Raw genomic sequence first — 19649 nt, 5'->3', positions numbered from 1 at the left:
GCCAGATGGAAGAATTCCTAAGGTCACCCTCTATGCTTGCAGAGTTAGTCAGACCCAAAGGACGCCTAAGAATAACCTACAGAGTTGTCTGCATGCAAGATCAGAGCACTATACGCCTAATTATAACTTGTGCAAAAAAAAGGGGGGGGGGAAGAAATACTAGGCTTTTGGTAGAATAATTTGGATATTTGATATTTTTCTGTGTTCACAACATCCCAGCCATTTATTGTTGTTTTAACAAAAGTATCATTCAGTGTTTCATTGTAGCACAGTAAAACCTATCTATAGGTATTTTATGTATTTGTGTTAGTTTTATCTTGAGATTCTTATAACTACACATATATTTCTTCAATTGAACAAAGCCATTTCCTAGGAGTAATGAGCAAGTAAGTAGGGGTACTCAAAAGATCAATGAAAAAAATGTGTAAAAAAATAATGTTTATATAGTTGAATAAGATGAAAGAAGAAGATCATTTGGAAAAAAAACATGAGCTGACAAACAGCATGGAGATTAAGAGGCTGAGAAATCAATTTTAATTTAAACATGAATTATTTATTTAAAGATGTTTTGAAAGAAACAACAGCAGAAAAAAACAACAACAATAGTTTGTGAATGACTTACCTGTAGATGTGTCCCAGATATGCTGATTGTCGAGGGAGTATACCAGATCTAAGGTAATCTAAGGCTGAGTTGATCTGTTTATCCAACAGCAAGCTGCTGACAATGTCACCCTGACCTACATCTGCACACCAAAAAAAAAATTATCAAATTTTTTTTTTAGTAATTCGATAATAACAGAATATTGTCAAAGCATAAGTGAAAATCTTTTGTAGTATTCAAGCAATAAATTACGAAAATAATTTTGCATAGGAACGTCTATGCATTTTATCAAGAGAGACTATGAATTTACTCAGTAATCTGTTCAGCTCTCATGACTGAAAAAAAGAAAAAAAAAAGATTAAGGAGCAGTGCTAATTTCACATGGCTACGCCTTCTTGGCTAGGATCTACATATTTTGCCAAATCACAGACTGCCCGCTGGTTGGTTTCTGCTCTCTGTTCAACATCTACATCTGTACTGGACAGTAGATTTCTTTTTGGTCTCCAATGTGTATTGTTGACCAATTCACCAGCATTTAATATCAATGTAATGAAACAAAATTTTCACAATGCTACAGAGTTGAAATGTTATGAAGAAGGCTAGGAAGAGAGGATGAATGCAGACAGTAATAAAATAATACAAATGTTAATGACTGAGATATGAATTGTGTTTTTCTTCCCTCAACATGTCCAGTGGTCTGTGTGGACATTTTTTTTTAAGTTAGCAAATTATACAAATTATACTACTGACAAAATATATATTGAGCAATAGATATGCTATAGTTATTTGAACTAACATTTAAAGCTGAAACGCTTGCTCCAGGAACCTAATCATTGTCGCCTTATTGTCTTTTGTCAGTCATACAACTGGGATTGAAGACTGAAAAGTGAGTGGAAGGGGATGGCAATTACAATTATTGGAACCATCAATGTAATTACATTTTTAAAACAATATTCATATTTTGTGTAGCTACAATTTTCCAAGAATAAAAACAAATAAAATATAAATATTTACCTAATGAACAGTGAAGGGCACTGATCCATGTCAGAAACAGTTTTTCCCTATGCTTGTTCAACTCCAATTTGATCCTGTCATAGTCTAAAGCGAAAAAGTAAAGCCGTGTAAATAGGGCTAATGATAAGTCATGCTGGATAGTCACATTTTGATACACATGCTCCTGAATAGATTGCACATTATCACAGACACTATTAGTCACTAATCCACTGTCTAGAGTTAGTGACATTTGGTCTACTACATTATCACAACTGCTATTTGAACGAGTCTCACTGTCACATTGATTTAAGTTTTCAGCCCTGATGTCTTCTTGTAATCTGATCTCAGATGCCTGTGAGTTACGTCTATCTTGAGAAGTTTCAGAGCTGTTGAAAGATGACGGACGATGAGGTGCAAAGTGTGTAGTTGATGTGTGTGTAAGAGATGAAAGAACATGCTGTGGGAGAATACTTTTGACCAGTTCGTACACGCTGGCTTTATCTGATAAGCTGAAAAAGTTCAGGATGCTGCCAGTGGCCCCAGTGGTGAAACACAGAGTAGTTAGTGACTTGATCGTTTCGAGATCTTCTGAGGTTAAATGGAAGGGGTCTTTTGAGTGATTGATGCCAGCCCAGTAGCTGGGCTCAATGTTTGTAGTGGCCAACTTTTTCAATTCACTAGTTTTTATATCTGTAGTAGAGGTTTGAGAAATTCTGGCTTCAGATTCTTTTTGGCTATTATCATCTATCTCGACAGAACTTGACAATTCAAACATGCGCTCGTCTGAGGATTCATCTGACTCTTTTAGTTCAACTCTTTGACTTTTAATGTTTGACGTGTCGTTGCTTGGTGAAGGAATATCTCTCTGCTTCTTTTCAAACAATCCTCTGTGATACTCGAGCAAGAGACCATTGAGTTCCCTAGCCCATTCATTGAGAATGCGAAGGGTTAGCTTGGGCTTTAGCAGTGTAGCTGGCTCTGATAGCTTTTTCTTCACATCTCGAGCAACCCTGGTTAGGGCAGCTAGGTCAAGGGATGCAGCCACTTCATCTTCAGGTTTCAGGCTGCTTTTCTCTAATATCTGAGAAGCATTGTCTGGTTGAACCATTGCATTTAAAGTGTCATGAGTTACGTTCTGAATGTGGCTGGCTGGTGAACTCTGCTAGACAAAAATAAGTGATTATCATTAATTAATTTGTCAATATGAGGACTATGACAGTTTCAAATGGAAAAACATTTCTATTCAATTGTTATAAAAAAATATTTTTGTTGCTAAATTAGGTGTTTTCTGTTATACAAGCTACTTACATTATAAATAAAGTGTTACTTTTGTTTTAAAAGAGAAAGAATGCATTTAGAACATTCATATGTAGAATACAATTTAAAACAACATTTAGCCTTTTGAACCCTCCAGCCCAATTTATTGTTATGAATATAAAAAAAAAAGCCATGCCACGCCAGTTTATATATCGGTCTCGCGTACCTTACCTTAGACTGACACTCCATAGGGGGAATAGGGACTTAAGGGGAGGTAAAACAAGTATCAAAGGATTAACAAATGTTTCATATGATATAAATAGAGTGTGATGTACCGGCAACACACTTGAGACATTGAACCAAAGGGAAAAGTTTCTTCCTTGAGACCCTAGAATGAAAGACTAGCCCTTTACAAAACAATCATTCAATAACACCAGTTAGGCAAGATTCACATTGAATCATATCTGTACAACTGTACAACAATCAGTTTAATGAATGTATATAAATATTAAGAGTATAATAACAACATTAATACATCTCCATATCCTGTGGTATCATCAGTCAGTCTAAGAATACTATATTATGGGAATGCTTTCGATGTGTACACACTCTTCTTTCTATATCGGCAAAGATAGGGATGTAATGATGTTAATAATTTGCTTAGCTTCTGATATTTATGCTGAAAATATTGAAACCTGGCTTTTTACCTGTCTGAGTGGACCATGTCGGGGGCCAATTCTGAGTTTGTGTTTCCACACAGACTATTTTTGGGGGCCAATTCTGAGTTTGTGTTTCCACACAGACTTTCTTTGTAACCTTGTTTAATATTTGTTAACGGATGTAGAAAAAACAATATTTTTAAAAGCATCTTTAGTAAAATTTTATTCCATAAACTACTGTAAATTTCTGAGCTAAACTGATACTTGTATTTTGTAAATAAATATTTTTTATTTATATTATTATATTCTGACATAGTTTAGTTACTTAGTAAAATTGGATTAATGGGGGGACGGGGGGAATATGTTTAAGTAATGGTAAAATTAGATTTAATCTTTTCACAAATATTTTCCTTCTTTATTAATTTAATTTTAAAAATACTAATTTTTGTAAGCATGATGACAAAAAAAATAATTTATCATACACATTAATAATCTCAAAATAATATACATAAAATTATTTCACATTAAAAATGTTAATTAAATATTAGATATATAGGTTAGTGTTTATAAACAAATAAAATTGTAATCAATTGGGTCATATTGTATTTGAAAAAAAATAGGGTGAAGAGAGTAAATCTTACCAGATGAGTTTGAATAAGTTTCTCCTAAATTAATGTCTGTTTCACTTTACAAAATTCTAACCTAAATTTTTTTTTATTGATTATGTCTAGCTACTGGGGGTATTACAGCCCCAAGAAATGGTTCAAGGTTCAGAGTTCAAGATGGTTTAGTAAGACCTTGAGCCTTCTTATCAAGACTAAAGATTAAACTTGCCTGAAGGTTGGTGAGTGCTGACAACATTGGTGAACTACTTGACTTGGACATCAAGATATTTTTCTCTTTGATTGTTTTGATGAAGGACTTTGTATGGCTCTTGAAGTGTGATAGGCTGAAAGTAAGAAGAAAAGTGTGGCATGTTGGATAATGGTTTTTAATTGACATAATAATAAGGCTTGTCTTTGAGTGTATTGCATTGCATTTCATGCAGTCCCAGTTTTGAACTACATATTTAGCAACATTCTGTCATCTAAAAACATGTGTTTGATATTTACTACTAAGTGAAACAGTAATTTTAATCATTCAATTTTTACAGAACAATGCATTGTAAAAAAAAAAAGTATTTTATTTATGGATTGAATAAAAAAAATGAGCTTTATTATAACCTTGATTACTAAGCACATTAAAAAAGATAGGTAGGTAATATTAGAAACAATCATTTTTGTTATAAGTATTCTGCATACAAAGATTGATAGTTATTTACTACAGTGCATTAAGTACAGTCATATAACCCAGCATTCACCTTCACCTCACTACATATGAACTGTTCACCATCTTTCTCCTTTCTTCTCTGTCTATTGCCTTGGATAGAATCTCTTTCAATCTCTCTTATGTTGTCTTCCCATTGATTTCTCTGTCTGCCTCTTCTTCTTTTCATATATGGCCCCAAGGATCTTGTGATATGGCCACAAAGTTTCAGTTTGTGTTTTTTGACAGTGGGGTCCAATTGCCATTGTGATACTGTTTCTAATCTCTGTGTGATGCTGTCTTTATAGTGATACCTAGGATCCTTCTAAAGCATCTCAATTCCATAACTAGGATTCTCCTCACTAGTTCTGCAGTTAGTGTCCCTGATTCCCAAGCATACAAGAATGTGGTCACGAGCGCATCCATCTGATTTTCATATTGAGGACTATGGCTTGGTCTTTCCAAATTGTTTCAGTTTTGCAAGTGTGCAATTCTGGCAAGTAGTTCAGGTGTTGAACTACTAACATTTATAAAAAAAATTTAATGACATTCCCTCATACAGTGTTGTTACTCGAGTACAGCAATACCCAAACTATTTGGGCCAGGGAGCCTATTCAACTTCTGACACATATGTAATGGGCTGCATTACTTCTAAGGATTTATTAGGTACTGAGGATAGAAGGGGCTGTGGTTCGGGAATCACAGCTTTGATATGTGTGTGTTTTTGCTTTAGAAAGAATAGCATACAATTTTTGCCAGTAATGACCCAAGGGTCTAGGAGAACAATATTGTTAAAAAAACAAACTCATTGTTATTTGCATAGTGGGTTCTCATGTTTCATGGGGTGCAAGTCCAAGATTAAGCATTAGTGTGAGACTAAATGCATGTTTTTGTTGTCATTTATGTATTAAAGAGTTACATTCCAATGTTTATTGTATTCCCATGATCTGAGATAGGATCATAGAGCTCTGAGCATGAAAGTAGCGCTATATAAAAGCTATAATTATTATTATTATGAATGTGAAAAGTATGCATGATATATCAACCAAATGTTTTGAATTTTAGGGATGACAAGGAATTATGTTAGTGGTTAGGATTAATTGAATTCTTAGAGGTGATTTTGCTGTTGATTTTTTAGGAACTTATTCTTTCTTATGATTGCTGGAGTTTGGAATTATTTTTTTTTTACTCGCATCATTACAAGTTTATAAGTAGTTTAGTATTAATCTACACTGTTGTAAATAGTGATAATTCAAACCTAGTGGCTAAAGCTTACAATTCAGCTCATAAAAATTTAGCCTAATGAGAAGTATTTTCAAGTAGATTATCTGAAATAACTGTTGACTCTGATGGTTGAAATATCATTATGCTCCATGAATACATGTGTCAAGCTGTATAGAAATTCTCACAGTTAAGTTTTGCTGAAAGTATAGGTGATTTAGTCATACAGGCAAATAAACTCAACAGAATGAGGTAATTTTAATCACTTGCTTCATCAAAATTTAGGTCTCAAAGGGCAACTATTGCTAAATTCTAAATACCAGCATAACTTTAAAGCTAGGCTTCAATAAGTTACTTATATTGTGTGCACGTTAATGTGCTATATATGGGGTACACTCAGATTAGTGTGTGATATAATATTTTAGCCTGAAATATAATGCAGATAATGCATATAAGGCAGGGCTGGCAAACCTATGACACGCGTGCCCAAGATGGCACGCGAAACGATTTTGTGTGGCACGCGACGACGATGATATTAAGAAATGTGTTTTTTGGAAAAATCATGGATATCTCAAATTACCATAATTAAAAACGTTCAATTATTTCCGAGAACTGTAAATAATATGGAAGAAGCGCTAGTGGATCATATTCCATATAATTTTTTCATATGACTGTGTTTCATTTGGGCAGCATAGGGCATAATAAAAATTTTTCAAGACAAATCTCGTATTTGAACGAGATCTCCTTAGCTTCCGCCATTTTGTTGATACTGAAAACGTGTCGGTCTTACATCGATTGCTAGAGTTGCCATCAATAAATTTTTATCAGAATAATTACCATAACATGTCATTCTCAAAAATAAAAAAAAGAAAACTTAAATGAAGAAGAAGGAAGTGGCAGACCTTTTCAAGAGTGGTGGACTGAAAGATATGGAATGAATCACATAGAAAACAAGGCCTTATGTGCCATGTGTTTGGAAAGTGTTGTTTGTCGGACATCATCAGTAAAACGTCATTATGAGTCCAATCACAGCTGGCTTTGAGGCAAAAGCGAGGATGAGCAAAAAGAACATATATCGCGTGAGTTAAAAAAAAAGCGATTTCACAATCCAGTTCTTTTGTAAACTTTGTTAAAAAGTTCTTCTAACTTAGTGGCTGCAAGTTTTGAAGTTTCAAAAATTATAGCTAAGCATTGAAAACCTTTAAGTGACGGTGATTATATCAAGGAAGCAATGTTAGAATGTGCGTCTTATTTGTTTGAAGACTTTCAAAACAAGGATAAAATCATTTAGAGAATAAAGGATTAGCCAATAAGCCGAAACACGGTTAAAGCGAGAGTTATGAAATTGCACGTTAATATTCAAGAACAAGTAAAGAAGGATATTAATGCATGTCAAGCCTATTCTATTAGCCTTGATGAAAGTATTGATGTGACATCGTCCGCTAGACTGGCCATCATTGCCAAATATAGCAAAGGAAAAGAAATACACGAAGAACTAATAAAATTAGCAACTTTACCAACGACAACAACAGGTGCAGATATATGTCAAATGTTGTGACTGAACTCAGAAATGCAGGTGTAGATCTCAAAAAGATAGTTTCTGTTACAACTGATGGTGCTCCAAGTATGACTGGAAAAGATGCAGGTTTCGTTACTTTGTTTACAGGACATGTTGGACATCCACTAATAACTTTTCACTGCATTGTGCACCAACAAGCCCTATGTTTAAAAAAATGGCTTAAAGGAACTTGAAGACATTATGAAATGTGTCACAAAAAAAACGTAAACTTCATTACTGCCCGTACTTTGAATAAGAGAAAATTTGAACAGCTGCTAAATGAAGCTAAGCCGAGGTTACGTTCTGGAACGGTTTGTGGAATGCCTTGAAATTCGAATCTTTATGGATGATAACAAACAAAATTGCTCAGAATTGACAAATGTTGACTGACTTATCAGACTAATGTGTTTTTTTTTACCGATTTTTCATTCCATTTAAATGAACTTAATACGAAGTTGCAAGGTTTCGGAAAATCTGTCGACCAGGCATTTGACATCTTGACAGCATTTGAGAAAAAGTTGAAGATTTACAAACGTGACATAGAGAAGGAAGAATTAAAATATTTTAACAAACTGAAGAAATTTTATGATGATATAAAAGTTCATGATACTACCGGCAAAGATTATCAGAAAAGATTGTTTTTAGAGATAATTGACACAACTGCTGAACAATTTTCACTGCGTTTTGAACAATTTCGAAAATTCGAGTACAACTCCAAATTTATAAAATATCCAGATACAGTAGATTTCAAAACTCTGGATTTGACCATGTTTTCTTGGATGGGATTACACGACTTTGAAATGCAACTTGTTGAGTTTCAGTCCAGCGCAATTTGGAGACAAATTTATTGACTTACGAATACGACTTGAATTAATTGAACGTGAACGGTTATATGGATCATTAGAACCTCAGATATTAGCAGAAAATGAGATTCTTCAAGTTTGGAATGACCTGCCTAAAACTTTCCATTCTCTGATAAAAGTAGCAACATCCATTCTGTCAATTTTCTCGTCTACTTACTCATGCGAATCTTTATTTTCTACAATGAATTATATTAAATCAGATGCCAGATGTTGCTTGACCGATGAACTAAGTGCGGCGTGTGTAACTTTGAAGAATACACGGTATACACCAGATATCAAACTGTTATCGTCTACCACACAACAGCAGAAGTCGCACTGAGTGACCTGCCCTAAGACTTCAAATCTGTAGGTCAGGATAATAAAATTGAATAAACAAGTAATATTGTTACTAAGCTGTTTTTATACATGCAGTTGACTTACTGGTTGTAGCACTTCTTTTGTATAGCGGCGTCACTAGTAGACCTACTGGGCACGCAACAATCTTGATTGTTTTTAAATTAAAATTAATTGGCACTCGGACTGAAAAAGGTTCGCCAGCCCTGATATAAGGTGTTATGGTTTAAAACATGTACTTGTTTCTTTTATATTAACTGCATAATCATCCAACTTGCTTTAACAAAATTGAGTCTCTGTCATACAAAAGAAAGTGTTTTAATAGTAGTTAAGCATCAAAACTGACCTATCAGTAAAGGCAGACAATGATGCTCTGGGTGATCCAACAATAACTGAAGAGTTATGTTCTCCTGACCCAGACAGTGGGCTTAGACTAGGGGGACTCTCATCACTCAAATAAGTGCCACGAGCTGCAGCCAGACGATCAATTAGTGGTGGAATGGCCTCTATCTTTTCATTTGAGAATGGAAATGGTGCAGAGCTTTTCCTGATAGGTTTATCTGGTGAAGAAAAACAATAAAAGCACTAAGTTAGAAAACTACACTAAGTAAGAACACTAGACTACGTTAGAACACTAAACTAAGTTAGAACACTACACAAAGTTAATAAAATTTAAAAGTTGATAAAGCAATGTGGATTTTACTACTACTGCTTAAAAAGTGGGGCCATTTGACAAGATTTTTGAAAACAATTTTATGTACAGTTAACCGTGGACCACAGAAACAGATGACCTTTACATCATCTACTCTATAGATCGCAAGGTCTGAAAGGGTAACTTTAAACAAAGCTTGAGATGATTTTCGAACTCAAGCCCCATTGATGGGTAGCTAAGTGGTTTATGCCTCTCAGGTACACATCCCATCTAACAAAACTCTTGAGAAATATTTAAAATAAACGAAGGCAACTCAACACACTTAAAATTTAAGGATCATTTAAGCTTTGAGTGCCTGTCGTGCGTACGAGTGCACTATTGAACCAGAAAAAGAAGACCAGAGTATCAAGTGATTGTGAAGTGTCTAAATTGTTAAAAACCAAGGAGCCATCTTTTGCGCCTCCAGAAGACTGTAGTAGGGACCTGGAGTGAAGCGGGGAAGGCTGTCGTTGGTCCGTATTCAGGTTGCTGGTGAAAGGACTGGTATAATTAGTAACAAGACTCTTCGAATGCAGAAGGTTATTATGTGTTTGTCCTGGTAAATAAACACACTTATTTATTTATTGTAGAACTCCATTGCGTTGCCTGCCTTAGATTTACAACAATAATATACAGTTTTCAATAAAAATTTCCAATGTTATTTTAATACAAGTAGAATGAATAAAATTGACTATGGGTTCAGTCAGTCAGTCAAGTAAGGGAGTCAAGTGGTATCCTTTGGACAAGCCAGTCAAGTAGTATCTTTTGGTCCAGTACGGGCATTAGTGACTTAGTCAAGTAGTATCTTTTGGTCCAGTACGGGCATTAGTGACTTAGAGAGTCAAGTGGTATCCTTTGGACAAGCCAGTCAAGTAGTATCTTTTGGTCCAGAACGGGCATTAGTGACTTAGAGAGTCAAGTAGTAATTTTGAGTTAAGAAGTATCTTTTGGACAGTTGAAGCCATTGAACACTAAGTATATTCCTATTAGTTTTTCTCTACAATGAGAGTTGGATATGTATTATTGATGTATTAATGTTACCCGCTGTGATGCGGACGTTACTTGTGATTTATTCTGTTACTAATCATCTTGGACATTCAATACCGCTGTTATGCGGATGTAATTATGTTTCACATCGGAAGTCTTGATGTAACTGCCAGTATCGTCATTAAATAAACATTATATTTGTCTGCCAAAGAGAACTTGAGTCGATCTGTAATGTCTGTGTCTGTCACGCATCAAGTGTGACTCCAGGAAGCACGAACCCAGCAGTCTACGCATTCATGACACACTAATAGTAACCAGCCTCATGTGTAATATTATAATACTATGTCAACGCACATATAATGTTTACAATTCTATAACATAATATTTAATTGTTAAAGGACTTTATTAATAGCAGTGATAACAATGACTTTAAAAAAACATGATAATATATATATTTATTTATTTATATTACATATATAATAAAATGAAATTTCCTTCTTTATTCAGTGTTTAGATTTTTTTAAAAAATCTTACCAACCTTTAAAAAGTGGTGGTGAGATGGAATACTCCAACGATGATTTGGTGTTTCCTTGTTCGGAGGAGACATCTCCCGCTGAGGAAAGGGAGTCAGGAGTCATGCCCCCTGGTAGGATGACATCATCATCATCTTCATCAAGACTGCTGATAGTGCCAATAGAAATTGTATCTAAATTGTTCTCCTGCAGCTCATCTTGCTCATCCCCTAGAGAAACTGTACCTCTCTGATAACCTGTTGAAAAACAAAGTTCTTAGGCTGTAATATATCCAACAGCCTTAGCTAGCCTATTTTTAGATCAGCGCAGTTCCCCTTTCAGACCTTGTGATCTTATAGGGAAGATGATGTAAAGGTCATCTGTTTCTGTGGCCCACGGTAAATGAGAGTGTTACGTGGCTAGCACAACGATCAACCGCCTTTACTTTTACCCAACTATTGTCATTAGAGGTGGTGGACTCAGACGTGCCAAATTTAAAATCCCAGTCTTCACAAGGATTCAAATTCAGGAACCCCGTTCTGAAACCAAGCACTTTACCCCTCGTCCACCTTGCCTCCAGATCAGCACAATGTACTTCAAGAAGCACATTTGAATAGAAACACTTTCACAATTTTATATGAAAGAAGTAGTATATAAAGTTGTTTTTTTTACTACACTGAGTCAAGGAAAAGTTGGACTAGGCTAGTCAATAGGATTTAACACTTAGAATATTTAAATTAGTACAAAACACTTACAATATTTAAATTTAATTAGGATAAAATACTTAGAATATTTAAATTAGGACAAAACACTTAAAATGTTTAAATTAGGACAAAATACTTACAATACCAGTATTTAAAATAGGACAAAATACTTAAAATATTTTAATTAGGACAAAACACTTGTAATATTTAAATTTGGACAAAACACTTACAATACTGGTATTTAAATTAGGACAAAATACTTAAAATAGCTGTATTTAAATTAGGACAAAATACTTAAAATATTTCAATTAGGACAAAATACTTATAATCATGGGCGTAGCCAGGATTTTTTTTCGGGGGGGGGGGGGGGGGGGGAGGGGGGGGAGCTGTTTCCATAAAAATCTGTCACTGGTAATGTCTGAAGCCTCTTCCCACCTGCCATGAGGACCTCAATGAATGAGTGGCGTCAAGTTGTACTAGGATATCATTGCAACTCTTCTTATGCGTAATTCATTTTGCGTCGCTCTCTCACAATCTTACTAAAGGGTCCCAGTTCCATAGGATTTCCTTGATTTAAACCCGATCTCTATAACTGACTTCTAAAATCTGTCTTAGCCATCTTTGTTGAGCCACATTTAGTGTTTTTCAATTTCGGCAGATGACTATTCACTGCAGTTTATTAAGGGAGCCCTGCCACTGGTAAAAATGTGTAACCACTCTTGAATACGCTCTTGGAATTAAGTGACTGTAGTTTGCTTTAGATTTTATAACGAAAAGAGAAGTTTTATCGTCAAAATCATCTGTTGGGGGTTTTCCACCTCAAAATGCTCTGTAGGGGGATCTTAAACTCAAAACCATCTGGAGGGGTTTTAAACTTTAAACAAACGCCATCTGTAGAAGAGGGGTTTAAACTCAGAACCCCCAATTGGATTGGCAACGCTGAAATAATTTTAGTGTGTAATTTGCTTTTTTTTTATATTGAAGAGGTATTTTTAGCATTAAACCCCTCTGAATGGAGGTTTAAACTCAAAACCCCTGTTGGCAACGCTCATAGCATTTTCAGTGCGTAATTTGCTTTTTTTCTTAAACTGAAGATGTATTTTTTAGCCTCAAACCCCCCTGGCGGGGGGTTTAAACTCAAAACCCCTTAGGCTGCGTTCATAGATTTAAGTGTGAGTAATTTGCTTTTATTTATATTGAAGAGGTACTTTTTAGCTTCAAACTCCACTGGAGGGGAGTTTAAACTCAAAACCCCTTTGACTACACTCAAAACATTTTGAGTGTATAATTTGCTTTGTTTTTATTATTAAAGAGGTATTTTTTACCTTCAAACCCCGCTGAAGTGGGGTTTAAACTAAAAACTAAGTCAAAACCCATTTAGCTACGCTCATAACATTTTGAGTGCGTAATTAACTTTTTTTTATATTGAAGAGGGGGTTTATCATAAATTTTGGAGGGGGTTTTACAATCAAAATCTCCCTTAACTGTGCTCTTGGAATTAGGGGATTTTCGTTTGCATTTGTTTTGTTTTGTTTTATAGAAGATGGGGGGGTTAACTGCAAAAACCCCAAGTAGGGGGTTTAAAAGTCAAAACCCCTAGTAGGGGGTTTTAAACTCAAAACCCCTGGTAGGGGTTTTTAAACTCGAATCCCCCTGGTAGGGGGTTTTAAACTCAAAACCCCCTGGTAAGGGGTTTTAAACTCAAAACCCCATTGGTTGTGCTGGGGCAATTGATGGTTTAGTATTAAAATATCACCTAAAATAAACAAAATCAAAGCAAAAAATCATTCACTAAATTCCGATCCCCCCCTAACCCTGGCTACGCCCATGCTTATAATACATGTATTTATATTAGGACAATACTTAAAATATTTGAAATAGGATAAAACAATTAAAATATTTTTAAAACTTGTAATATCTAAATTAGGACAAAACACTTACAATACTTAAATGAGGGTAATCACTTAGAATAATATAATCCAGTTGCAAAAATTAAAAAAAAACTTAAAAAAACAAAAACAAAGCTTATATTAAGCATAGTTGTATTAATTAGTTAAGATCAGCCATGTAATTAAATTTGTAAGGAGGAATTCAAACTCATGGCTCAAGCCTTCTCAGGCTTCTCAAGCCCAAAACTGTAACCACTATGCCAGCGGAGAGGTTATGAACATGAAAGATTGTATAGTTATCTATTGTTTCTATAGTCTTGTCTTATTTTTTCATGTTGTGTTCACTAAGATTAAGATGACGACCTATAAAGGGAACTAATTCAGCTTATACCACCACTTCAGTCAAGTCTGAGATACCAAAAAAATAATAATAAATTACCCATAGTTAATTAACTAATTCATTAATTGGTTAATTTTTTTAATTGATTCTTGCATTGTCAGGTTAAAGAAATAATTGTGCAAAATTTCAGTTTGATCCGAGATTAGGTGTGGGAGAAATGTATAAATATTTTACCAAACAGACAGACAGTGTGAGTTGATATAAGCTTTGTGAAAATAGATTTTTATCTTTCACTTACATTTTGTAATTCTATGTCCAAAATCTAATGCATTAGTGCTAATAAATATTGTAAAAACAAAAAGTTTTATATTGTTTTTTGACAAAGAGAACTAACCTAATGATGAAGATCGGACTTTTCTTTCTGACAATGCTTTCCTTTTCTTTCTTCCAGTTCTGACTGGCTGGGCTATTAAATTGTCCGTGCCTTAAAAAAACAGCAATGAATGAATTTTTGTTTAGTGCACAGAATCAGAAAGATACAGTTCATTAAAGATGAGTCACTGTTTGACTGCAGTTAGCAGTTTACAAAAAAAAGTTTTAGCCTTTGATAAGAGTATGTTCTTAGCTTATCAAAACAGAACCAGTGAGAATAGGAAGAGGAAAGAGAAGTTAAATAAGCTCATAGACTACAGGGAAACCTAATCCTGTCTACATCTAGAAAGGTCAAAGAAAATGTATCCTTTGATAGAGGAAGTAAATTTCTGGCTGTAATTTCTTCATATTTTCTTTTTGAAGTTTATTTAAAACTACAGCTATTTAAGTATGCTAAACATACTTTAAAGAAAGACCCAGCATGTCTAAAAATAGCCAAGAAACAATAATCCATTGTGACATGAGAGTTTCATCAACTTAAAACATTTTAAAAACAATGCATTTGACAACCATTCCATGTATATTTTGTTAAATCCCAGTGATACTAATTATTTTACTGGGTATAAGATTTTTTTCCACTCTAGAGATTATTGAAATATTGAAGCTTTTATATATATATATATATATCTGTATTTTAGGTTGTTGTTTTTTGTTGTTCTTTTTTGAAATAACAAATGAAAATGAAAATTAAAAAATTTAAGTGTTTTTCTTTAAAGTATTTCTCCATGCCACTGTTTCACGCTCAGTATGCTCTGGTCCATGCTATTGTTTCACGCTCAGTATGCTCTGGTCCATGCTATTGTTTCACGCTCAGTATGCTCTGGTCCATGCTATTGTTTCACGCTCAGTATGCTCTGGTCCATGCTATTGTTTCACGCTCAGTATGCTCTGGTCCATGCTATTGTTTCACTCTCAGTATGCTCTGGTCCATGCTACTGTTTCATGCTCAGTATGCTCTGGTCCATGCTATTGTTTCACGCTCAGTATGCTCTGGTCCATGCTACTGTTTCATGCTCAGTATGCTCTGGTCCATGCTATTGTTTCATGCTCAGTATGCTCTGGTCCATGCAACTGTTTCATGCTCAGTATGCTCTGGTCCATGCAACTGTTTCATGCTCAGTATGCTGTGGTCCATGCTATTGTTTCATGCTCAGTATGCTCTGGTCCATGCTACTGTTTCATGCTCAGTATGCTCTGGTCCATGCAACTGTTTCATGCTCAGTATGTTCTGGTCCATGCTACTGTTTCATGCTCAGTATGCTCTGGTCCATGCTATTGTTTCATGCTCAGTATGCTCTGGTCCATGCTACTGTTTCATGCTCAGTATGTTCTGGTCCATGCTACTGTTTCATGCTCAGTATGTTCTGGTCCATGCTACTGTTTCATGCTCAGTATGTTCTGGTCCATGCTACTGTTTCACACTCAGTATGCTCTGGTCCATGCAACTGTTTCATGCTCAGTATGTTCTGGTCCATGCTACTGTTTCATGCTCAGTATGCTCTGGTCCATGCTATTGTTTCATGCTCAGTATGCTCTGGTCCATGCTACTGTTTCATGCTCAGTATGTTCTGGTCCATGCTACTGTTTCATGCTCAGTATGCTCTGGTCCATGCTATTGTTTCATGCTCAGTATGCTCTGGTCCATGCTATTGTTTCATGCTCAGTATGCTCTGGTCCATGCTATTGTTTCACGCTCAGTATGCTCTGGTCCATGCTACTGTTTCATGCTCAGTATGCTCTGGTCCATGCTACTGTTTCATGCTCAGTATGCTCTGGTCCATGCTACTGTTTCATGCTCAGTATGCTCTGGTCCATGCTATTGTTTCATGCTCAGTATGCTCTGGTCCATGCTATTGTTTCATGCTCAGTATGCTCTGGTCCATGCTATTGTTTCATGCTCAGTATGCTCTGGTCCATGCTATTGTTTCACGCTCAGTATGATCTGGTCCATGCTACTGTTTCATGCTCAGTATGCTCTGGTCCATGCTACTGTTTCATGCTCAGTATGCTCTGGTCAATGCTACTGTTTCACACTCAGTATGCTCTGGTCCATGCTACTGTTTCATGCTCAGTATGCTCTGGTCCATGCTACTGTTTCATGCTCAGTATGCTCTGGTCCATGCCACTGTTTCATGCTCAGTATGCTCTGGTCCATGCCACTGTTTCATGCTCAGTATGCTCTGGTCCATGCTATTGTTTCATGCTCAGTATGCTCTGGTCCATGCAACTGTTTCATGCTCAGTATGCTCTGGTCCATGCAACTGTTTCATGCTCAGTATGCTCTGGTCCATGCTACTGTTTCACTCTCAGTATGCTCTGGTCCATGCTACTGTTTCACACTCAGTATGCTCTGGTCCATGCTACTGTTTCATGCTCAGTATGCTCTGGTCCATGCTACTGTTTCACTCTCAGTATGTTCTGGTCCATGCAACTGTTTCACGCTCAGTATGCTCTGGTCCATGCAACTGTTTCATGCTCAGTATGCTCTGGTCCATGCTACTGTTTCATGCTCAGTATGCTCTGGTCCATGCTACTGTTTCACTCTCAGTATGTTCTGGTCCATGCAACTGTTTCACGCTCAGTATGCTCTGGTCCATGCTACTGTTTCACTCTCAGTATGTTCTGGTCCATGCTACTGTTTCATGCTCAGTATGCTCTGGTCCATGCTACTGTTTCACTCTCAATATGTTCTGGTCCATGCAACTGTTTCACGCTCAGTATGCTCTGGTCCATGCAACTGTTTCATGCTCAGTATGCTCTGGTCCATGCTACTGTTTCATGCTCAGTATGCTCTGGTCCATGCTACTGTTTCACACTCAGTATGCTCTGGTCCATGCAACTGTTTCATGCTCAGTATGCTCTGGTCCATGCTACTGTTTCACTCTCAGTATGTTCTGGTCCATGCTACTGTTTCACGCTCAGTATGCTCTGGTCCATGCTACTGTTTCACGCTCAGTATTCTCTGGTCCATGCTACTGTTTCACGCTCAGTATGTTCTGGTCCATGCTACTGTTTCATGCTCAGTATGCTCTGGTCCTACTTCTTTTGTGGGAAGGGGGTATCATGTAGAATGTTTCCATTCTGCCTTGGGTGCCCAGCAAGCTAAGCTTAAGTTAAAGTCTCAGAATTCATCAGAATTCATGTTTAAGCCCCCTAAGGTAGCAAGCAGACACCAAAATCTATGTTGGAATTAAGCATGGTAGATTCGGATGGCAAAACAGGAAAATAAGATGTGAGTAGCTGTAGCAAATAGTGAAGTGTTAAACGAATGGGGATGAGTACACTTGACTACAAAGAACCAGTCATAACTGACTGAAGAGACCTACATGAGTCAAGACTGCCACTAAAAGAATCCTTTACATGTCAAAGGCTGCAGCAAACTCAAGAGAGACCTTTACACGTCAAAGGCTGCAGCCACACTCAAGAGAAGCCTTTACATGTGAAAGAATGAAGCTGATCTGCGATAGAAATAGGCATGCTTAAATCATGTGTAGTATTGGAGGTAAATGCTCAGAACCATTCAAACTGCACAGCAACTATAGATACTGCCCACTTGATGGAACACTTTGTAAACACAAGTTCAATGTCTTCCACAATGGAAAAAAAAAAAGCTAATATAATTGCAAAAACACTTTTTTGGCAAAATGTTATTGAAAATATCAAATAGTTGTAAAGTTAGTCTATTCTACTTAAAGGAAATACATGAAATTACTCACCAGAAAATAAATCAACGTGTGCATATCTGTTTGATAATTTAGATTTCTCTTTTACTGATGTATTTGTCTTGGTTTCTTGCAGATTGTCTTTGATGGGGACAGATGTTCTACTTTTGTTTTTCTCAATGAGAACAGATTCTTGTTGATTCGGCTGAACATGGCTTTCTAAAGATACATCTGCCAATGTTGTTTCATAACTACAAGGAGAAAGCAAAGCCTCTGTAGTCTGATTCTGTTTTATAGAATCTTCTGTACTGTCGTGAACCACTTTTAGTAATTGTTCATTATCTATGATTATGTTCAGATCAGCAGCATCTATTGAATGAGCTTTGACAGTGGAATCAATGTTAACAGTCAAGGCTTCAGTTTCACTGGCCAATTCAATTTGAGTCCCCGAGAGAGGAAATGAAATATTGAGACCTTGGCGCCCATCCACAATGTTGGATTTAGCATTTAGCTCATCATTCACTGCCTCATTATTGGTGTTCTTGACAGCATCCTGAATGATATCAGAGTTTTCATTATAACTAGGACTTATAAATGTTTCATTGCTCTCTAATGTACTGGAGTCATCAGTCAGTGACTCACAGATCTTGTCCTGTTTTGCAATTTCTGAATTTGGAACATTTTCAAGTTCTGCAGTTAGAACATCATTGAATTCTGATGTTGTTGCAACATCAAGCTTCACAACTGGCACATCTTTAACTTCAGCAGTTGGCACTTCATGGTTGGATAAGTTATTATTCTCCAGGAGTTCAGCAAGACTTTTGACATTATCATTGCTGTCAAGCCTGATCATTTTTGTAAGGCTGACAATGTCATCAGACTCGCTTCCTACACTGTTGACTGAAACACTTCTACGATTTCCATTAGGTTCCCCAGTCACATCACTGTCTGTTTCAATAATATCACTCTTCTGGTAAAGAGAATTGTTTCCCTCATGTCCATTATTGTATATAACATCACTTTCTCTACCTGTGCTCAGAGATTCTACACTTTCTGTATACAAAACCCCAAACTCTTCATTTGATCTCAAAGGCTCTGTTCGGTCATCACTTTTTGTTAATGAGTCAGGAGAAAGGTCCACAGATTTGGGTGACATGCCCCTGATTTGAACACCTTCACTAACCACCACCATTCCAGAGGGTAAGTATGTATGACCTAATACCTCCGCAGAGTCCATAAAGTCATCAAAAAGACCAAGGGAATCAATAGAACTTTCACTTAAATCTTCCATAGATGCCAAAACTTTCTCGGCTTTGTCTGCTGTACCTTCTTCTTTGAGCCCTATGAAAAAAACAAAGAATAATGTTTAATAAAATTATGTGCATATTATATTATTATGTATAAATATTAACTGATGCCTGGGGGCATTAATTTATCAAATATAAAATACTCTGGAAATGGGTTTACCCGATTTGTTAAAAAGTTGTGTACTTTAATAGAGATACAATTAGGTACTTTTTGTCTGTTTTTAGAGCCCTCCAGTTATGGAAGGGACATTAAACATACACTAGTCTTCACCTGATCTAAGGAACATTTTATGTTTTATCAAGATTGGTCAAACAGTTTGATTTTATTCAGGACA

At 36.0% G+C, this 19649-nt stretch overlaps 1 protein-coding gene across 3 annotated transcripts in view; it reads right to left on the bottom strand.

Annotated features, from left to right (window-relative positions):
• The window catches only part of LOC106053592 (uncharacterized), a 47058-nt gene that overhangs the window by 10867 nt on the left and 16542 nt on the right, over window positions 1-19649 (bottom strand). For all 3 annotated transcript variants that reach the window (XM_013209172.2, XM_013209173.2, XM_056043528.1), the window contains exons 13-19: window positions 18062-19348; window positions 14308-14397; window positions 11007-11237; window positions 9137-9350; window positions 4345-4459; window positions 1616-2753; window positions 623-743 (exon numbers count right to left, since the gene is read on the bottom strand). In XM_013209172.2, the coding sequence (XP_013064626.2) occupies window positions 623-743; window positions 1616-2753; window positions 4345-4459; window positions 9137-9350; window positions 11007-11237; window positions 14308-14397; window positions 18062-19348 (3196 nt within the window). The remainder of the gene's footprint in view (window positions 1-622; window positions 744-1615; window positions 2754-4344; window positions 4460-9136; window positions 9351-11006; window positions 11238-14307; window positions 14398-18061; window positions 19349-19649) is intronic.

Source organism: Biomphalaria glabrata, chromosome 10 (assembly GCF_947242115.1).
Source record: "Biomphalaria glabrata chromosome 10, xgBioGlab47.1, whole genome shotgun sequence".
NCBI classification, from domain to species: Eukaryota; Metazoa; Mollusca; class Gastropoda; family Planorbidae; genus Biomphalaria; species Biomphalaria glabrata.
The sequence above is the reverse complement of the archived record's forward strand: the minus strand, read 5'-3'. Positions and strand labels throughout refer to the sequence as shown.